General features: G+C 38.4%; 1 protein-coding gene across 4 annotated transcripts in view; it reads right to left on the reverse strand.

The window, feature by feature from the left end:
* The window catches only part of DNAJC13 (DnaJ heat shock protein family (Hsp40) member C13), a 118,237-nt gene that overhangs the window by 18,681 nt on the left and 77,457 nt on the right, over positions 1–22,099 (reverse strand). For all 4 annotated transcript variants that reach the window (XM_024761688.1, XM_024761690.1, XM_024761691.1 and 1 more), the window contains 12 exons: positions 19,554–19,738; positions 19,047–19,121; positions 17,738–17,857; positions 15,720–15,899; positions 14,631–14,798; positions 12,465–12,578; positions 7,386–7,502; positions 6,060–6,237; positions 4,626–4,717; positions 2,913–3,012; positions 667–741; positions 313–425 (listed from right to left, as the gene is read on the reverse strand). In XM_024761688.1, coding sequence (XP_024617456.1) covers positions 313–425; positions 667–741; positions 2,913–3,012; positions 4,626–4,717; positions 6,060–6,237; positions 7,386–7,502; positions 12,465–12,578; positions 14,631–14,798; positions 15,720–15,899; positions 17,738–17,857; positions 19,047–19,121; positions 19,554–19,738 — 1,517 coding nt within the window. The remainder of the gene's footprint in view (positions 1–312; positions 426–666; positions 742–2,912; positions 3,013–4,625; positions 4,718–6,059; positions 6,238–7,385; positions 7,503–12,464; positions 12,579–14,630; positions 14,799–15,719; positions 15,900–17,737; positions 17,858–19,046; positions 19,122–19,553; positions 19,739–22,099) is intronic.

A 22,099-nucleotide genomic window follows, 5' to 3' on the forward strand; every position in this document is an offset into this window, starting at 1 on the left:
CGAAGTGTGAAAGTCTAACCTAACGTATCAGCCGTCATAACTTAAATATACTTTTGTTCTTTCTTCAAGGGAGATGAACAGTTTTATCACCATAATTCAAATACTCTCTTAAGACTTCTCAATTCTAGTGCAGGCTTTGCCGACTATAATTTTTCTCTAACTAGTAATATATAGGAATAATTTCAGATATGTCGATCTTCCAACTTTCACATTATTTCCTCACCATCTCGGACTTTGGTAACCCTCATGAAAGCCGTTATCAAAGTTACAGAGCTTTAATAATTTCTTTCTAAGAACCCATTTTGTGCTCACCTTTGGACCTATTAGTTTATCTGCTGTCATTTTAGCAAAAAGTTCAGCTGTCTGGGCTCGAACCTGTGGATGTGTTGAATTGCAGAACATGTCTAGTAAATAAATCAAAGCTCCTGTGAAGGAAAGAAAGAATTAGTGTTTATACTCTAAATAAAAAAAAAAATGACTTTTCTAATCATAGAATCATAGTAGAATTCATTTTCAACCTTGTTTCAACTCAATGCAGTTTGGTTTTTTTTTTAAACTGTAAGCCTTCCAAAGCATTCTTCTAGTTTATCAGACTATACAAAGCAGCTCAAAATAAGCCTCACCATTACTGAGCATGACTGGATGAGAAAGCACTCCATACATTACCTTTTGCCATTGCTTCTTTGATTATTTTTGTATTTGATGTCAAAGCATAAAGAGTTTCCAGAACAAGCTGACGACCTGCAAAGTAAAAGACATTTCAAGGAATGTATCATCACATTAGCTTACATTTACTGGGCACCAGTGCCAGGCACTGAACTAGGTGTTCTACACAGGGTATTATACTTACATCTTCACAGTAACCAGCAAGACAGGAATTGTGGCCTCCATGAGTGAGGAAGCTGAGACCCAGTTTGACCAACCCATGGATTCATAGCTAGTGAGAGATACAGCTCACTATACCACTGAGGTATATAGAAGTTTATAGAAGTCTGACTTCCAAAATCCATACTCATAACCACTATGCCATACTGTCTTGCTACCTCACTGTTCACTGTGCAAACAAAATCTTCTCACCTCCTGACACCCTGAGAACACTCTATTCAGGGATCTACAATTTTTATGTGGTGCTAGTATCTTAGAGAAATGAGTAGGAAGTAGCAGTTGCAAGACACTGTTCCAATCTAAGACACAATAGCATCCTTCTGCACATAGTCTGTGCGCTTCTCACCCTTGTCATTGAAGTAGACTCAGCTACTGGACTTTTCTAAAGTCAAAATGGCAACAACAGACAGGTGACCAAAGGAGTAAAGAGTTGGCAAAGAGGGTGAAGGCTGCCAAGTATTAGGCTGAGACTAAAACAACAAAGGATGGTAGCCAGAATGAGCTAAGTTAACAGGCAGGAGAAAAAACACTCAAAAGCAGATTTTTAAGAGAAGCAACAGTACTTCATTGAAAACCTACCACTGTTCTAACCATAGTTTCAAAGGAAAACAAGTCTTTGGAGGGGTTAGAGGAAGTTAACATTTTATGTTTTTAATGTCCCTTAGCAAACAGTTAAAGATAATTTAGTCTAAAATATAAATGATAGCAGAGTAGGCTGAGATATCTTGATGTCAGCTATTTTACCGGTAAGATTAAAATAATGACTGGACTATATAAATCCGATATGAATATAAAATAACTTTCAAGTTATGACTTCTGTAACATTCTTCACTTCATCAATCAGTTTAATTTTGCATTGTTTGAAGCCTCGTAAAGCTGTTAAAAACTAAAAAAAAAGAAAAACCAACTAAGGTTGTAGGGATGATAAAAATAATCTGTGAATGACTTTTAAAAGTTGTCATTTTAAAGAGCTATTTCAAACGTCATTAAAGAAAACAAAAATATTCAATGGAAACTGAACTCCACTCAATTCACTGACCCTAACACATGCAAGGCACTGGGGCATAAAACAAATGCGACAGGTTGCTGCTCTCAAGGAGGTGAACAGGTGTGAAGTCAAGATTAACATGACTTCCAAGGGGCTAGCAAAGCCAACTGAGCAATGTCTGCTGACAGTTAAGTGGCAAAGTTGGACTTAGTATCGCCAATTGCCTTTGAAAAGCAATCTCAAGGTTGATCCTAGCACTTATGCTAGAAGACTGTACAGTTTGTAAGGAGTCTATATTATTACAGGCTGTATTCAAGAAATCAGGTTGGTGTATTTTAAAAAACTGATATCATTTGGTGGTAACAGTTGCTATCAGCATCAAATCAGTAAAGGACAAATAATGCAGGGTTGAACTTTAAGCTAACACAAGGTGATTTTTATCTTAAGTATTTTTTCCTATCATCCAAGATCAACTGTGTGTGTGTGTTTTTTTTTTAATAAACCATGGAATATTAGTCAATTCTCAATTACTCATGTGTAGCTTATACTCAACAAATTGAAAATCCTAGATTATTTTCCTTTTGCTTTTGGATCTCTCTTACCTCTTTCAACTTTTGATATGAGAAATGCAAAATAATTAACTTATGTAAAAATATAATTAGAAAGACACATCTAATATAAAGAATACCACTTAGGGCTTCCCTGGTGGCGCAGTGGTTGAGAGTCCGCCTGCCGATGCAGGGGACACAGGTTCATGCCCCGGTCCGGGAGGATCCCACATGCCGCAGAGTGGCTGGGCCCATGAGCCATGGCCGCTGAGCCTGCGTATCCGGAGCCTGTGCTCCGCAACGGGAGAGGCCACAATGGTGAGAGGCCCGCGTACCACAAAAAAAAAAAAAAAAAAAAAAAAAACCACTTAAAATATTCCAAAACAAAACACGGATAACACTGTGTCAGAGGTTTTGTATCATCTGTGTAACTGTTCCCCTCAATGGGCTGACTGTACTGTTGTTTCAAAAATTCCAGTGAATATACGTACTTGATGGCAAAGAATGTAGAAGAGCCAATAAATTGGACAAAACCATTGATTCAGCAATATTGTTGACACAGTCTTGGTTAGACGTCACTATATTCACAACCTGAAAATTAATCAATAGGATGTTAAGAGTTCTGGAAATAATTTTGGACCTAAACAGTCAAATTAGTCAGACCTAAATAAACTTAAAGGCTTTACCAAAGTGAGAAAAATGTTTGGAGGACAATATATTTCGTTTTTAGGCAAGGGTTTAATTTTAAAAGATTGGCCTGTTCTTTTGAGAATAAAAAATGTTAATGCTAATGCATATATTATATACATTAGCTTTCTATTAATTTAGAGGTAAGAATTAAATATAATCATCTAAACAAATATTTTAGCACCCATTCACAATCTTGAGGCTTATAAGAAGGCTTCAATTCTACACCAGTTCATGCTCTAGAACTATGGTGTACACTGTAGTGCTTTCCAATTGTAGATTTGGGGTGGCAAGTGATTAGGAAGATAATCATCTTTACTACTGGGACTTTTTCTTTTAGAGGGAGAAAGTAAATGTCTTCAGTGCCCAGCACAACAGATTAGGTCTATCTTTCCATTATACAGAAATACGCATGTTTTTCTTTCAAAGAGGATGACCTTTTAAGTCTAACTTATTATATACATTGATCTAAAGATCAATGTCACTTAACTTGAACTATGTGGTCAGCATCTCAAAGCAAAATATCCTAGATTTAATAATGCTTATTTAAAGAGTTACAAGATACTTGAAGGAATTAAGTGGAGAAGCATGCTTTTCAATTTAAAGAACACGCTTGCTAAGGTTTTTGAACAATTTAACATTTATTATTTTATTAAACATCTTTTTTAAACCAAACTGCAATCTAAGAACACTTAATCATTCATAAAGTACTCATTAACCTGTTACCACAGTGTTGAATTTGGTGTTCTTCATAATAAATCGTGTGTTATAATAGTCAGGATCATCTGAAAAAAGACCCTGGGAGCTCACTCTGGGTTGCCTGGACAAGGAGTCCCCTGTGACCAGGGTCTTCCTGCTTCTCCCAGAGGAAAAGGCTCCACCCAAACAGCTTCCCGTGGGACCAATGATTTCATTCTCCTGAAGGAGGGGCCTCCAACCACTCTTGGACCGTCAAGGCCCACAGGTTCTGGGCAGCTGCCTTTCCTAGACAGCTCCTGTAAACAACGTAACATACCAGGTGTCTGTCTGTCACCCTCACTGGAAAGGTTGCTTTTGTACCAGACCATAAGAAGGGAGAGCAACTTAGGGGGAGGGAACACAAACCCACAGTGTGCAGCCAGCACAGTGCCCTGGTCTCAACATGTCTCTCTGTGGGGACACTGAGAGATCTGGGAAATCCTGCCTCCTTTTCTTGTTGATCTGTGGCTTCCAAGCTTCCCAAGTAAAGCCCATTCTTTAACTCACGCCACATGACACTGTACAAATGCATCCCAAGTTCTAATGCATGACAGACGATGACCACAGAGGGAAAGTACCTTGAACACTGTACAATACTTGCTCTTCAAAATGAGCATATTAATTCAAATTTTAAAAACATATTCACTTGGCTTAATAGGAAAAGTGAAAAAAAACACATGCAAACTTCCATTCAACTTTAGATGATGATTAATCAAGGATCAAACCATGTATAGTAAGTTGTAGGAAAGACAACATGCTTTAGTACAAAATTCTTTTACCTCTAAAGCCAACTGCTGGACTTGACCAGCTCCATGGACTCGAAGAAGAGAAAATATTAACTTAAAGTGCCCAATGCATTCACTTTCAGAGCCTAGGAAGTAAAAATAAAATGTTTAATTTTTATTTCCAAGAGATGTTCTAAATTATCCACCTTTAGGAAACTGATATACATTTTGTTTACTGTCAATTATAAGTCTCTGGTAAACTTTTCTTAACGTTTGTGACACAAAGTGAGTGAAGTATCACAAGGAGCAGTAAATCTTAAGAAGTTAAATGATATTAGACTATCTTAGGTTTGTTTTGTCTTCATTTCCATCCCCACCCCTTGTTAACCCACAGGCTAAAAACAAGAAATTTATCAAACACACAATCCAAATACAACTCAAAAATTAAGTGTAAGGTGGTATTTTTACTCTTTACCTCAAGACTATAGAGCTACAGTAATTAAAGTCAGCCTAATTACACTTGGGGAGAGTGTGACATCATCTGGCTTTTAATTAAGACTGAGTTAGAACCCTGCCACTTGAGAACTACATTATAACAAGAAGGTGCCAAATCAATAGCCAGCTTTACTGCAATTCCTTTGTACCTAATATGTCAACTCCAAACAATAAGAAATGAAGTTTTCTTCAGATTTTACAATACTGCCTTTAAAAACATCCCCATGTATATATACCATGGGAATGACTTATTTTCTTAAATATTTAATTATTGTTGGTTATTTTATTTGAATAATGTATTACTGTAATACATAGTAAAAAGAGCAAAGAAGTACATGAAAGATAATATTAAGTGTTAATAAAAAAGATTTGAGGTCTTCATGTAACTTAAACTGAATATATATTGTTTTAGGTTTTATATTCTATACTTGTTATCAAAGTTCGAATTGGAAGAAGCTTTCAGATTTTCACCCATCCATCTCCCTGAAGTCAGGCAAGAGTGATAATGTTCTTGGAAATGTCCTTCTTAAAGATGTTTTAAAAATGACAATTCTCACTTTACTATTTCAGTTTTTATACACCAAAAACTTCAGGCAGTTTTTCAAAAACATGGCATTGTGTTAGGGACCAGAAGACACAAAAATGAGATCACCTAATAAATAAATCTAATTTAAGCCCTTATATTGATACTTGGTATGTCAATTTATGTCATCAATGTGATATTTTACACTAGCAAGCTACTCTGCCTTTTCAACTCATTGAAAGTCATATGCTCTTAAAGATACGAATTATTCTAAGCATGGTGACCTGACCTCTTTCCAGACTATTATTTAGAGGTAAAAATACTATGGGGTCAATTCCTCTTAATGTTATACAAAGTATAACATTATAATCAAGTACAATTTTTCCTGCATTTCTCTGGTAAAATTGAGAACTGGAATTTTTGGGCTCTTCCATTGTAGGATCTTATTCATCAAGGGTATAGTCACACACCTGGATTATATTTTATAACATTTCTCAGAGCCTCCAAAGCCATTTCCACTCTTGGCAAGCGGTCTCCATGTTGCTCTGACTCCACTTTTGCAGAATGAGTGATAGCCATGAATGTGTGGAGGTACTGGGCCTGGGAGCCTATATAATCCAAGAGACTTGCAGCAAATGCTTTTGGAACCTAAGTTGAGTGGAAAAATATTTAAAAACGAGTGTGCCCTTAGAAATAACCTATAACAAAGACTCCACAGCAGAGAAAACAACAACAAAATACTTCAAGCCATGAAAGTGATTAAATTATACATACACATGAATATACCTATGGATTAAGTGGGGAGAGGGGGAGAAAGGGGACAAAACCCAATTGCATTAGGAAGTGTTTAACATTTTTGTCCAAATCCATTAGAGATTTGATATACTCCCATCAGTATCTCAGTATAACAATTCTGAGATGAGTATGTCTTCCCTTTACCAAGGTATTGATAGTATGATATGTAACTTCTACAATTTGGTTATAGTTTTATATTTAAAAATTATATATATTTAGATTATAAATTCAAAAGACAGTTTTCAAAGACATTTCACAAATCACTGAACTCATTCTGCTTAGCAGCTATTTATAGATATTATTCTGTGATAAATAGTAAATGTTACAGTTTAGTAAATTCTTTTTTTTTCCAAGAGCAAACTCTTTGCTTTAGAGAAATAGCCTCACTTCTTTCTTCCTTACAAACCAATCAACCAACAAATTCTCTTTGCCACCCCTCCAAAAAAAACTACAACAAAAATTTCCTACATGATTTCCAAGCACTACGGAAGGAAAAGAAGATCATTTGCTTCCAGAAGTGATTTGGGATCATCACAAGAGATGACCTGGTGTGACCCCAGTCATCTTCTAAAACTTCTCTTTGCTTTCCACCTCTATTTTCTTATTTTCTTCTAAAAATGGGACAGAGACAGACTACTGTCTGGTGGTTTGATATTCAACATGATGGAATGAGTATGTAAATGGCCTTACACATCCACGAGAGAACAGTAAAGCTGAAGGCATATATACATGATACAGTGGGGTAGCATTATGCATAAAATATCAGAAACAGCTGGGAAAGGAATAAATTCTTATTCATGAATCCACAAAATTAAATTCTTTAACATTCAAAATAAAGAGGATCATAAGTTATCAATGGTCACCCCATCACACACCCAAGTTAGTATAAAGCATTTGGCAAAAAACAGGTATTATTTCAATGTATACAGTGTGAATAAACTAGTAGCTTTCCATAACAAATGATCAAAGGTGTCAGACAAAATTAAAAGTAGAGAGCTTACCTCGAGTGGGAAAGTAGGGACTTCATTATAGACCCTAACAAAAATCTCCCCTACAATAAGTTCTTTCGCATGATCACTGTAGACAAATTCTGATCCATAGGTTTTGTCACAGTCACCCTTTTTAAAAAAGAAAACAGATTGTTAGAGGTAAATTGGAATCATTAGTGTCTGGTTTATTAATCTATCCATATTCAGTTTAATAACTTAGCAGATAAATAACTTGAAAGATCCATTCATTTTCCAGAGGGAAAAATGTGGTGGGATACACATCACAGCACTCAATGCAATTTTAATGTTTGTAATCAGTAATATAGACTCTGGAAAAGGCATAGAATTACATTATTTCTTAATCCAAAGATCAATATTGTAACTCATTTTAATATTTCAAAAGATCACTGAGGTAAGCCAATGAAGTGTTCATAAGCAAGTATGACACGTGGCTCTTCTCTATCCGCTCAGCAAACATTTGGCCCAGTCAGATATAGGGTGATAGAGCTAAGAAATGAACACATTTGGACTGGTTTTAAAAAGTAATACATTAAGTGAAAAGTGCTGGAAAACAGGATCTCTGAATAAAAAGGCAAGGTAATAGTAGAGGGGTTGACAAATCAAGAAGAATTTCCATTTAAGGACAAAGAAAATGATAGGAAAGAGGAATGGGAAAAAAATAGCCCCAAGAAGATTTAGGTGGAAATCACTCAAAATTTAGGTGGGACTAAAATAATATGTGAAAGTGTATAGTAAGTTGTAAAGGGTTAATAAATGAAGAGAGAATGATGTTCTCTCCTGGTAAAAGAATAGATGAGGTCCCCACGGTGAGCCACAGCCACCCCCACCTCTGCAGCAGACCCTCCAACACTAGCAGGTCTTTGAGGGCGACAAGATTAAGTCTGTGGTTTCCCTGGTGACTCAGGGAGACAACACTTTACAGGATCCCGACTTATGCTGCTCCATGCGAAGCTGCCTTAGAATCGCCTTCAAAGACCCCTTGTCTCCATCTGTGGGCTCGAGGGTTATCATTCCATTTTGCGTGGATTTGTCTTTGTGAAGAGAAGATTGCAAGAAAGCACTACAGGAGCTGCACTGATGACCCAGGACCTCTCCCTGCTTTGCTTGTGCCTCATGATTATTTGTATCCTTGAAATTATTAGAAAACCTTGAAACTAGATACATCAGAAATACATCTACACGTGGAACTGCTCCTATAGAACACCTACTGAATGCTGGCTGAAGACCTCAGACCTCCCAAAAGGCAAGAAACTCCCCACGTACCTGGGTAGGGCAAAAGAAAAAAGAATAAACAGAGACAAAAGAATAGGGATGGGACCTGCACCCGTGGGAGGGAGCTGTGAAGGAGGAAAGGTTTCCACACACTAGCAAGCCCCTTCGCGGGTGGGGAGTGCAGGTGGCGAGTGCAGGTGGCGGTGGAGGGGAGCTTCGGAGACGCGGAGGAGAGCACACCAACAAGGGTAGAAGGGCAAAGCGGAAAGATTCCCGCACAGAGGATCGGTGCCGACCGGCACTCACCAGCCCAAGAGGCTTGTCTGCTCACCCACCGGGGAGGGCAGGGCTGCGAGCTGAGGCTCGGGCTTTGGTCGGAGCGCAGGGAGAGGACTGGGGTTGGCAGCGTGAACACAGCCTGAAGGGGTTAGTGCACCACGACTAGCTGGGAAGGGAGTCCGGGAAAAAGTCTGGAGCTGCCGAAGAGGCAAGTGACTTTGCCTTCCCTCTTTGTTTCCTGGTGAGCAAGGAGAGGGGATTAAGAGAGCTGCTTAAAGGAGCTCCAGAGAAGGGCGCGAACCGTGGCTATCAGCGCGGACCCCAGAGCCGGGCATGAGACGCTAAGGCTGCTGCTGCCTCCACCAAGAAGCCTGTGTGCGAGCACGGGTCACTATCCACACCTCTCCTCCCGGGAGCCTGTGCAGCCTGCCACTGCCAGGGTCCCGTGATCCAGGGACAACTTCCCCAGGAGAATGCACGGCGCGCCTCAGGCTGGTGCAACGTCACGCCGGCCTCTGCCGCCACAGGCTCACCCCGCATCCGTAACCCTCCCTCCCGCAGGCCTGAGTGAGCCAGAGCTGCCGAATCAGCTGCTCCTTTAACCCCATCCTGTCTGAGCGAACAACAGACGCCCTCCGACGACCTACACGCAGAGGCGGGGCCAAATCCAAAGCTGAACCCCGGGAGCTGTGCGAACAAAGAAGAGAAAGGGATATTTCTCCCAGCAGCCTCAGGAGCAGTGGATTAAATCTCCAAAATCAACCTGATGTACCCTGCATCGGTAGAATACCTGAATAGACAACGAATTATCCCAAATTGAGGAGGTGGACTTTGAGAGCAAGACATATTATTTTTTCCCCTTTTCCCCTTTTTGTGAGTGTGTATGTGTATGCTTCTGTGTGAGATTCGGTCTGTATAGCTTTGCTTTCATTTGTCCTAGGGTTCTGTCTGCCCATTTTTTTTTTTTATTAAAATTTTTTTTTCTTCATAATTATTTTTTATTTTAATAACTTTATTTTATTTTATCTTACTTTATTTTATCTGCTTCCTTTCATTCTTTCTATCTTTTCTTTCTTTCTTTCTTACTTACTTACTTACCTACTTACTTTTTCTCCCTTTTATTCTGAGCTATGTGGATGAAAGGCTCTTGGTGCTGCAGCCAGGAGTCAGTTCTGTGCCTCTGACGTGGGAGAGCCAACATCAGGACACTGGTCCACAAGAGACCTCCCAGCGCCTTGTAATATCAAACTGCGAAAATCACCCAGAGATCTCCATCTCAACACCACCACCCAGCTTCACTCAACGACCAGCAAGCTACAGTGCTGGACACCCTATGCCAAACAACTAGCAAGACAGGAACACAAATGGACCCATTAGCAGAGAGGCTGCCTAAAATCATAATAAGGCCACGAACACCCCAAAACAAACCACCAGGAGTGGACCTGCCCAGCAGAAAGACAAGATCCAGCCTCATCCACCAGAACATAGAAACTAGTCCCCTCCACGAGGAAGCCTAAACAACACACTGAACCAACTTTAACCCCTGGGGACAGATACCAAAAACAACGGGAACTATGAACCTGCAGCCTGCAAAAAAGGAGACCGGAAACACAGTATGATAAGCAAAATGAGAAGACAGAAGAACACACAGCACATGAAGAAGCAAGATAAAAACCCACCAGACCTAAAAAGTGAAGAGGAAATAGGCAGTCTACCTGAAAAAGAATTCAGAATAAGGTTAGCAAAGATGATCCAAAATCCTGGAAATAGAATAGAGAAAATGCAAGACATATTTAACAAGGACCTACAAGAACTAAAGATTAAACAAGCAACGATGAACAACACAATAAATGAAATTAAAAATACTCTAGATGGGATCAATAGAAGAATAACTGAGGCAGAAGAACAGATGAGTGACCGGGAAGATAAAATAGTGGAAATAACTACTGCAGAGCAGAATAAAGAAACAAGAATGAAAAGAACTGAGGACAATCTCAGAGACCTCTGGGAATTGGAGGTTCCTTAAAAAACTACAAATAGCTTCCCTGGTGGCGCAGTGGTTGAGAGTCCGCCTGCTGATGCAGGGGACACGGGTTCGTGCCCCGGTCCAGGAAGATCTTGCATGCCGCGGGGCGGCTAGGCCTGTGAGCCATGGCCACTGGGCCTGTGCGTCTGGAACCTGTGCTCCGCAGCAGGAGAGGCCACAGCAGTGAGAGGCCCGTGTACCACACACACACACACAAAACTGCAAAGAGAGCTACCATACGACCCAGCAATCCCACTACTGGGCATATACCCTGAGAAAATCATAATTTAAAAAGAGTCATGTACCAAAATGTTCATTGCAGCTCTATTTACAATAGCCAGGAGATGGAAGCAACCTAAGTGTCCATTATTGGATGAATGGATAAAGAAGATGTAGCACATATATACAATGGAATATTACTCAGCCATAAAAAGAAACAAAATTGAGTTATTTGTAGTGAGGTAGATGGACCTAGAGTCTGTCATACAAAGTGAAGTAAGTCAGAAAGAGAAAGACAAATACCGTATGCTAACACATATATATGGAATTTAAGAAAAAAAAATATCATGAAGAACCTAGGGGTAAGACAGGAATAAAGACACAGACCTACTAGAGAATGGACTTGAGGATATGGTGAGGGAGAAGGGTAAGCTGTGACAAAGTGAGAGAGAGGCATGGACATATATACACTACCAAACATAAGGTAGTTTGGGAAGCAGCCGCATAGCACAGGGAGATCAGCTTGGTGCTTTGTGACCGCCTGGAGGGGTGGGATAGGGAGGGTGTGAGACGCAAGAGGGAAGAGATATGGGAACATGTATATGTATAACTGATTCACTTTGTTATAAAGCAGAAACTAACACACCATTGTAAAGCAATTATACTCCAATAATGATGTTAAAAAAAAAAAGAATAGATGATATATAGAAATCTGAGACTTGTTCTCCCTAGCTCTGTAATTCTCAAAACTTCTATCAATGAAGAGCTCTGAGTGACTATCATGAAATGAATTCAAAACTAAATTTTGAATAATTCAGGACACCCAGTGATGGTTACTCTTTAATGAAGTCCAAACCCCAAAACACAACTTCTTCTAAACAATCAAGACTCAACCATCTAATGTTTGTTTTATCCAGGCCTTCTCCTTCTCTCCCATTCTACTTACTGTCTTTTGTTTTTCTCATGTCTTAATAGTTTCTCCTCTAGAAGGTGGCAGGATAGGAGAAATTATTCAATTTTGATACCAGAAAGCAATTTTAATTTACTGGGGAAAAGAGGCTAAAGAGAACAATTAAAACAGAGCTTCTGGGCACAAAAACTGGTTAAAATAGAAGACAGCTATATGTAAATGGTAACTAAAAACACAACAAAACATCCTAATGTATATTAAATACAATAAGAATGCTATGATTAAATGGGCCAAATATTAGGTAGCAAAACCTATAGGCTTGATCAACACCCAATAGAGAAATAACGGGTTTCTGTTTCATCAATACTAAGTTATATTTCCAGAGATTCCATTAGAGTAAGTAATTTATAAAACAGTAACATACTTTTTTAATCATGTTTTCTTGTTGGGATTCAAGAAATTCAAGTAGCTCTGCTCTTGTAGAATTGTTCCATATCAAATAGGGGTTCTCTGTGTTACTGTTAAGCATCTTCAAAATCTAGGAGAAAGAACATTACTGTTTTATAATATTTAGGAAATATATTGAAATTACCATTCATTAAAATTGTCTATGACATGCCAAGCACCGTAATAGGTGCCTTAAGTATAACAGATCTCAGTAATTCTACCAAGTATGTTAATATTTTCCATTTTGCAGCTGAGAAAAATCAAGACTGAGAAAGATCAAATTATTTGCCCCAGGTCTCACAACCCTTAAGTGGTGAAACTGGGATTCAAATTTGAGTCTGTTTTGACTTCACATTCTTAACATTTGCTCTGCTTTGTGAAAATTACATACGATATCCTGTGTTAAAGCATTTTATAAACTCAGTAAATGTAAGCTTAAAAAGAATCATACCATACTGCCTTTACATACATATATTTGAAAACAAAATCTAAGTCTTTATGAAGCATACTCCTAGAAAGGGAAGTAAAATTTATGGGCAGAGACTCAGTTCCGGTTTTCTTGGCCAAACCTTGTAGTTCTGCAGACATAGCTTATGCCTGCTTAGCCATCCAGGGTGCTTTCCCTTTGTTTAGCTCTCCTCAATTTTAAGTGTTCACAGAGACATTTAACTCTCCTTTAAATGTCTTTTGTTGTTGTTTTTTGGTTTTTGGCTGTGCCTTGTGGCTTGTGGGATATCAGTTCCCTGACTAGGGGTTGAACCCGGGCCCTTGGCAGTGAAAGAGCAGAGTCCTAACCATTGGGATACCAGGAATTCTCTAAATGTTTTAATAAGAACTTTTTACACTTTACATTTACAGAGCTCTGTGCTAGGAGGAAAGCAGTGGGTTATTACCTCCATCTTACAAAAAGACATCCAACCCTTGTTTTCAAAACATGAACTACCAGTTAAGTAAAATGACTGAAAAAATTTATCATGAAGAAAATTTTAAAACTCTGAGAAGTGGCAGTTTAAAATAAGTATTTTATTAAATCCAGATGGAGTCCAGGCCAAAATTTTGAAGTGTTACTTTTTTTTTTTTCTTTCCTGTAGTAGTTAATCAACAACTTGTTTTGAAGTGTTACTTTTTTTTTTTTCTTTCCTGTAGTAGTTAATCAACAACTTGTTAGTATTTCTGGAAAGAATGTTTTCAGTCAGCAAAATACTTCACACTGGTGAACACAAAGTCCGGAAAAAGAACCAAGATCAAGATTGGCATCTAAAGCTCTTCTCTCTTACTCAGGGGATCTGAAAGGCAGTGTCTTGCACCAGAAAACAGACTCAATCAGATTAGATTAAAAAAACAAATAAGTTGTTTATAAATTCTAAAAATATTTTACATTTGGAACACTGAGGCCTTTTTTCTTCTAAAACTATTAGATGATTATCAGAGAAAATGAAATAAAATAGCCTACAATTCTACAATTCAGGGATAACTACAGTTAACATATTGATATAGATCCATCCATTCAATTTTTTAATACCAAAAATGGGATTTAACATTTTCACTTAAAATACTTTAAACATCTTCTAATGTCTTCCCATATACCTTTACAATTTGAGGCTTCAAGATATTCTATTTAATGGATTTCTATAGGTCAATTCTCTAAAGCTTAGATTGTTTCTCAATGATTCTCACAGAAGAGGTTGGGCGATCTGCCACGATCATACTTATTTTTGTCATGAATGCATATGTGTGTATATACTGACTTTTAGGATTTCCATGCTGAGTGTAAGTAAGTTATAGCTTATAACAAACAGCTAAAAATAGAATCTGGGTCTCCTGACTCCCAGTCCTCTGTCCATTCCAAGTTCACTCTCTTGTCCTGTTCCTTTCTGATTCAATATTATTAAGAATTATGGGGAGCTCTACAGCTAAGAAACATGAAGTTAATCTACCCTTACAGAGAGACTGGACTTGTAGAGCTGATATAACATCAGCATCAAGCCACAACAACAAACCAAATTTCTTAGTTGAGAGAACAAGCATGTGAGCATTTTCAATTTTTAAGTTTCCGAGAGCAATCAACATTGTTATATTCCTCTACTGTCTAAAGAATCTTGCAGTATTTATCAAAAACCCAGGCTACTTCTGAAGCACATACCTCAGTAGCACTAACTACAGCAAGTTTTCTAGCAACATAGGGGGTCAGCATGCCAGCTACACTTTTCCTTATGGTTGGATTTTCTGGTGTTGCTTGTTCTTCAGGCAGATAGCCTCCAAGGCGACTCAGAGCACGGACACTCAGTTTGGCAAGACTGTTGGCTACTTCCTGTTATAAAAAAATTAAGACATTAAGACATTAAAATAGATCTGTTATCTTACACAGGCAACAGTACCTTTATGGAATCAAAACAGTTTGGAACATATTAAGGAACAGAAAGCAAAAAAAAAGAAACAAAAAAGTCCCCAACACTGACGTCAGAGCTTATTCTTTTCTTTATATGAGAGACCATCAAAATCTATGTACTCATTTATACCTAATACGGTATGTTGTAGATAACTGGAAGAAGCACATTGGGGGATAGGGTGGGGAATTGGGATGGGTAGGTAGATCTGATCGCTACAGGCACATATCACAATGAGTAATGAATGACAGTGAACAGGAAAGGACAGAAAAAAATATCTGTAAAAATCAGGTAAGTTCTCAAGTGTTTAGGGGAGCTAGCCCCAACAGCACTGTTAGGATCTCCCTGTGATACACAACCATAATTTTGCAAAAATAAAGGTGACTCTGAGTAACCAAGAAAAGATTAAGTTATGCACAGAATATGCTATTGCAAATTCCCTTGCCTTGAATCCTTCCGGGATAAGTGGTTAAGATAAAAAGTTTTGGGGCTTAGGGCTTCCCTGGTGGCACAGTGGTTGAGAGTCCACCTGCCGATGCAGGGGACATGGGTTCGTGCTCCGGTCCGGGAAGGTCCCACATGCCGGGGAGCGGCTGGGCCCGTGAGCCATGGCCGCTGAGCCTGCGTGTCCGGAGCCTGTGCTCCGCAACGGGAGAGGCCACAACAGTGAGAGGGTCCGCGTACCACCACAACAACAACAACAACAAAGTTTGGGGGCTTAAAGAGCAATAAACTTAATAACCTTGAAAAACAGTTTATGCCTTTGAGGCTTTGAGCTAGGGCTTTGCTTTGCATTAACCTACGGTATGGGTTCAAATTCAATGTTAAAGTAGTGTTAAGGTTACCTGCTGGTTTGTTTCTTCACTTTTCTGAATACCACTCTCTTCTAGTGTGTAGTCATAATTAAACAGATAACCAAGCAGATGCCACAAAATTCCAGCTTGCAATAGGTGTGTCTGTAGCCAGAAATCCACAGCAAAAGAGCTGACACATTCTACCCCAAGAGCTGCCACCCGTGGAATACTCTGAGAATAAGAATAATGGAATTAATTACAGGATTAAAAAAAAAGCTCCCAAGAGAAACAGGCTGTCAATGTATATCAAGCTAGCTAACTTATTGTGTGTTTACCTCCTCTTATATTTTCAATACCAGTTTATATCTGAATCCTATATCTTTTAAAGCTTAAAATTAAAAGTAACCCTGTGAAAAGACACAGAATTCCTATTTTTAGAAAATTAATTAATTTTTAAATTGAAGTATAGTTGATTGACAATATTGTGTTAGTTTCAGGTGTAGAGCATAGAGATTTGATTTTTTTGCAGATTATATTCCATTATAGGTTATTACAAAATACTGCATATAAATCCTTGTGCTATACAGTAGATCCTTATTATCTATTTTATGTATAGTAGTTTTATTTGTTAATCCCATACTCCTAATTTGTCCCTTCTCACCTCTCTCTCCCTTTTCTCTTTGGTAACCATAAGTTTATTTTCTATGTCTAAGTCTGTTTCTGTTTTGTATACACATTCATTTGTATTATGTTTTAGATTCCAAATGTAAGTGATATACAGTGTTTGTCTTTCTCTGACTTATTATATTAAGCTAATATTCTCAAGGTCCATTCATGTTGCTGCAAATGGCAGTATTTCATTCTTTTTTATGGCTGAATAACATTCTGTTGCGTGTGTGTGTGTGTGTGTGTGTGTGTGTATACACATCTTAAGCCAATTGTCTGTTGATGGGCACCTGGGCTGTTTCCATGTCTTGGCTATTGTAAATAGTGCTATGAACGTTGGGTACATGTATCTTTTCAAATTAGTGTTTTCATTTTTCCAGATATGTACCCGGGAGTGGAACTGCTGGATAGTATGGTAGCTCTATTTTCAGTTTTTTTAAGGAACCTCCATGCTGTTTTCCATAGTGGCTGTACTGTACCAATTTACATTCCCGTGAACAGTGTATGAGGGTTCTCTTTTTTCCACATCCTCTCCAGCGTTTATTATTTGTAGACTTTTTGGTGATAGCCAGTCTCACTAATGTGAGGTGATAGCTCATTGTGGTTTTGATTTGTATCAGAATTACTATCTTTGAGGTTAGTTAGTGTCAAAGACTTGGGAATACAGTTTTCTTTGTTTCACTTCTTGTATTTTTAATTTTTAAAAATACTGATAAGGCATTAATAGCAACACACGTGCTAGTGATCTTAAGTGTATCAATGATATCTTTAGTGCAGGTGTACAGATTTACTTCTTTATACCAGACTTTGCATTCTTATTAAACACTTCTAAGGACATCAAGTAAATATAGTTGAGGACATTATTTTCATCAGATTCCTTATTTCTAGGTACCTTAGCCTGGGATCAGCACCCTAATCCTGTTCTATTCCAACACAACTGTCACTCTGCCCAGTTACCTGAGAAATCACTCTCCTTCCCAGCCACCTATCACATCACCCACAGACAACTTCCCTTGGCAGTACTAGACTGGGAGGAAACAGCAAGCTCTCAGATCCCTCCCTATAGCTTTTCCACCAGGCAATGACTCAACTCTTAAGTTTCAGGTTTTACGTGGTCCTTTACTTTCATTAGATTGATTTAGTCTAGTCTTCTCTCTTGCTTCCCTGCCTCTGTTCAAATATTCACATGAGACCAACTTCCCTCTAGATATGTCACTCTAGTCTTAAGCTTTGTGGGCCAGCCCAGGAACAAAAGCCACCATTTACAGCAAGGCTTCAGTGAAAAATGTAATTTACTTGAAAATAATTTTAGGAAAACAACTAGTTAATAAATTGGGGACTGGCTACTTGACAAGAAAACCCACTGCTGATTGAATCCAGAAAGTGGTAAAGATGACCTCTACCTTGCCAAAATAGAGCACCCGACAGAGATCCCTGATGATGCCAGGCATTTCTGTGATCTTCTCTCGGCATTCTTCAAACTGAGCGGCCACACTATAGCATTTGCTTATGTGTCCACACACCTGCAGACAACATAAGAGAGAAAAAAAAAAGTCACATGTGCACTCCTTATTTAAGACAGTGGAAATCAAATCAGCGGAGATTCGTGAATAATGCTTAATGGTATATATGACACTCCAAAATTAAACAGAACATTTCTATTGAATTATTAGTATTTCTGGTTAAGATTCCCTATAGATGCAGGGTTGGCAAACCATGGCCGCTAAGGCTAACAGGCCAAGTCAACCCTGTTCTTGTATGGCCAGAAAGCTAAGAATGGTTTTTACATTTTGAAAGAGTTGCAAAAATCACAAATAAAAATATGCAACAGACTGTACATAACCTGAAAGCCTCCAATATTTACTCTCTGGACCTTTATAAAAAGAAGTTTGCCAACCTCTGGAATAAAGTATTTTTGTCCAGAATTCTAATAATGTACTGTACTTAAAAATAAGGATGAAACTCAAAAGCCTGTACTCGATTGTTTTATATTCTAAATTTTGCTGGCATAAACAAAAGGCCACATAAAAAGATGCATCTACAGTGATCTTAATGAACTCCTGATGGATTTTTCTATTAAAGAATTCAACAGAAAAGAAGCCAATGAAAACACTAGGGATGGGAGAGGGAGGTAGAGAAGGAAATTAAGGAAGGGGATAGAAGATAAGTGAAACAAAAATGGCAAAATGACAAATGTTTGAAACTGGGTAAAAAAAAATTAAGCCAACAGATTACATATGATTTAGCACAGTGGTTCTTAAAGTGTGATACACAGACCAACAGCATCAGCATCACTTGGGAATTTTGTTAGAAAAGCATATTCTCACGCCCCACCCCAGACATACTGAATCAGAAACTCTGGGCAGGGGACCTGGGAGGCAGAGCTCAGCAACCCAGGTTTTTTGTTTGTTTGTTTTTGCTGTACGTGGGTCTCTCACTGCTGTGGCCTCTCCCGCTGCGGAGCACAGGCTCTGGACGTGCAGGCTCAGCGGCCATGGCCCATGGGCCCAGCTGCTCCGCGGCACGTGGGATCCTCCCGGACCGGACACGAACCTGCGTCCCCTGCATCGGCAGGTGGACTCCCAACCACTGCGCCACCAGGGAAGCCTGCAAACCAGGTTTTAATGAGCCCTCCAAGTGATTCTTACAGATGTTAAAGCCTGAACTACTAGTCTAGCGTAACTTTCTTGGAACCATATGTTTTAGTCTTACCTGTACAGACATGTCACTTGGTTTACTAGAATGATTCAAGACAGCCACACAGCGACTAAATGCCTCTTGTAACACCTGCAGAAAAAGAAGTCAGCCATTAACTCTCCATTTTGAGTTGGAGTCCGAAAAGCCTTTTCTGGTAGGGATAAAACATTAATAACCTTTTAATATCTGAAACTTGGCAAAGAAATATTTGCTCAATTAACATTTGTTAAATAAACAAGTAAACAAAGGACCCTGAAGTTTTTTTAAGCATCCCACTATGCTATTTTGCAAGTAATATTAAGCTCACCAATTTTGAATCCAATATTCTCCAATTCACGTTATGAAATAAAGCTCCATTTATTTTAATTTTGGTATTATAATATACAGAATATTGTTATCTGTTGCAAAAAATTAAAGAAACTGTATCAACTGTATTTGTACTTGGTGAATTATTTATTGCTAAGAGACATACAGTTTGCCTAAGCTAGCTTGAAGACAAGGACAAAGGTCATTCCATATTACCTCAATTCCATTCTCCCTTCTGAGCTCTTCAGCATTGAGGGCTGAGCAGTTAACAGTATGGAAAGCCAGCTCTGCAGCAGCAGGCAACAATGGTGATTCTTTTGAGAAAAGGAGGTCATCTGAAGTTTCCATTGTTATTGTCCTAATTAGCATGGGGTAGCCTGCATATTTATAAGGCTGTAAATCTGAAATAATCATGGTTCTAAGTTAATTTTGACACTACTTTCAATTATGTTGCCAAAAAAAAAAAAAAGATTAAAATATGCAACATCTTAAATGTTTCCTAATTCTAGTTTATAAAAAGAAATTAAACCAAGTACAAATCCCTTGGATCTTTTCAACTAGCAAACTTGTTTGGTTGACTTTTCTAAAATGTTTCCACTAGAAAAAGAGTATTTTCTGGTAGATTAAAACTGAACTTTGTGTATAGTGGTTTTGATCCTTTGCAGAATATCTGTTTTCTATGTTGTCCATGTGATCTTTATAACTTTTCACCTGATCACAGACAGCAAGACATAGCCAATGCACCAGAGACCCATACCTCTTTATAAAGAGATAGAAACATTTGATTTAAATGAGTGAATATTTTATATTCTGCTTTCTGAATAATAGGAGTACTTTCCTATTTTACCAGTTATCATAAATGTTTGAAAATACTGAATATAATTTGTTACTATGAATACAAAATAGAAAGTTAATTTATTAACTGTATTTGGCTAATTCCATATTTTGATAAGCAAATTTAAAAGTGAAATCTGAAGTATACTGGTGCTCAATTCCTGTTCTTTTCATTCTTTTTTTTTTTTAACTAACCTACAAGGCGGAAATATGTAAATTAATTGGCTTTGACTTTATAAGTATCTCTGTCATCCCACTTGAAATCAGCATAAAGCTTTTTGCCTTTTGAGGATGACAAATAATCTGCTTTAAATTAACTCATTTCTAAGATGGCTTAAAAAAAAAAAAGCCCCTTGGAACTGGTCCCAGTAGTCCTAACACATACATACATAAGAAGAAGAGTGAATTAATGTTAAGTTCTATCAGATCAGGACCCCCATCCCAACTTACTGAGTATAAACCCCCTTTGGGAAAAGTGGAAGACAGCCTGAAAAAACATTCTGACCTTGATAATACACCAATGATGAGCTACAACTACACCTTGTGGCTAATATAGATTTACCAGCCATCAAAAAACAACCAATGGTTTGAAAAAGACTTCTTTAAACTCATTCTTATTAGTGATAAATGCCATATAACTAAATGCTTTACAAATGTTTTCTGTTGAGTTCATATGCAAAAGTGAATCAATTAATCACTGTTCTCTAATGACCAAGCTGCTCAATCCCTACGCTGTCCCCTCCAATACTTAAACTGGAGCCCTACTTGTCTTCAATTACCCAACACTCCTGCTTATCTCAGATCCCCACTGTCCTCTTTTTTCTCCCATCATCCTATAGAGCAAATGGGTCTCCCACTTTGTGTGTGAGACAAGTTTAGTTCCCAAGCCAATGGACACATGCCATATTGAACCCAATTCCCACCCTCAACAGAGTCTTAAAAATTCTCAACGTGCTCCTAGCTTTCTGGCTGCTACTAAATAGCCCTGAAAACATGCTGGAGATTTCCAATAACCTGTATCCTGAAACTGAAACAGAGCAGGACCCTATGGTCCTTGCCCTCCATGTCCTCCACCTGTACAAAAACTTTAGCCAAAGAATAAGTTTAATCAGAGAAGTGAGGAAATACAGAAACAAAGGCAAACAGTCAAAGGAGACCAAATGATAGTTTAGTCATTAAGCAAAGTCAAGCACCTTTAGTTCCTCCTCAAAGGCTACAGATAATATTCTGAGCCATATCCTGTGAGCTCTCTTATAAATACTGAAAACTCCTACCAGGTGGAAGAAGTTAACTACATGATGACCAGACTATAGCCATGACATAAGCTGCCACAATTCTAAGATGTGGCCTCAAGGAAATGGGAACAAACTGACCCTGGAACTGAAGACTAACTGTACTTAAAGCAATCAAGATGACACTGGTCAGACCACCACATGACCAATTTTAAGATGACTGTCAGAGCTGACTGGACTGTTTCTGCATGTAGCCCCTTCCCTCAGCCTATAAAAGCTCTTGCCCACTGGTTTGGGGTGGGGGGAAATCAGCCTTTGAACAGGCAGCTGCCCTTCCTCCACCCCACCCCCTTGATTGCTGGCATCCAAAATAAAGCAAACTTTCCTCCTCGTTATTGGCTTTTGAATGGCGAGCAGCTGGATCCCACTTTTGGTTACAAAATCACACCTATTTTATCTATAAATTTTTCAAACTGTCCCACAGGATCAGAGGGTTTCGAAAGTTACCACAGGAAATGAGGTGTGAAGGGATATATAGGATCATTTGAAAAGTTTCTGTTGCTTTTTAAAAACCAGAACACTCTTGGTGTTTTCAGCCTTCAGAGGTTTATGGATAGGTACAGTCTTATAAAAGATATTTAATGATCCTTAAATACCAGGTCCATTTTATATCTCAGTTAATATGTTTACTGCTAA

This window comes from Neophocaena asiaeorientalis, unplaced genomic scaffold (genome assembly GCF_003031525.2).
Source record: "Neophocaena asiaeorientalis asiaeorientalis breed wild unplaced genomic scaffold, Neophocaena_asiaeorientalis_V1.1 scaffold401, whole genome shotgun sequence".
NCBI lineage: Eukaryota > Metazoa > Chordata > Mammalia > Artiodactyla > Phocoenidae > Neophocaena > Neophocaena asiaeorientalis.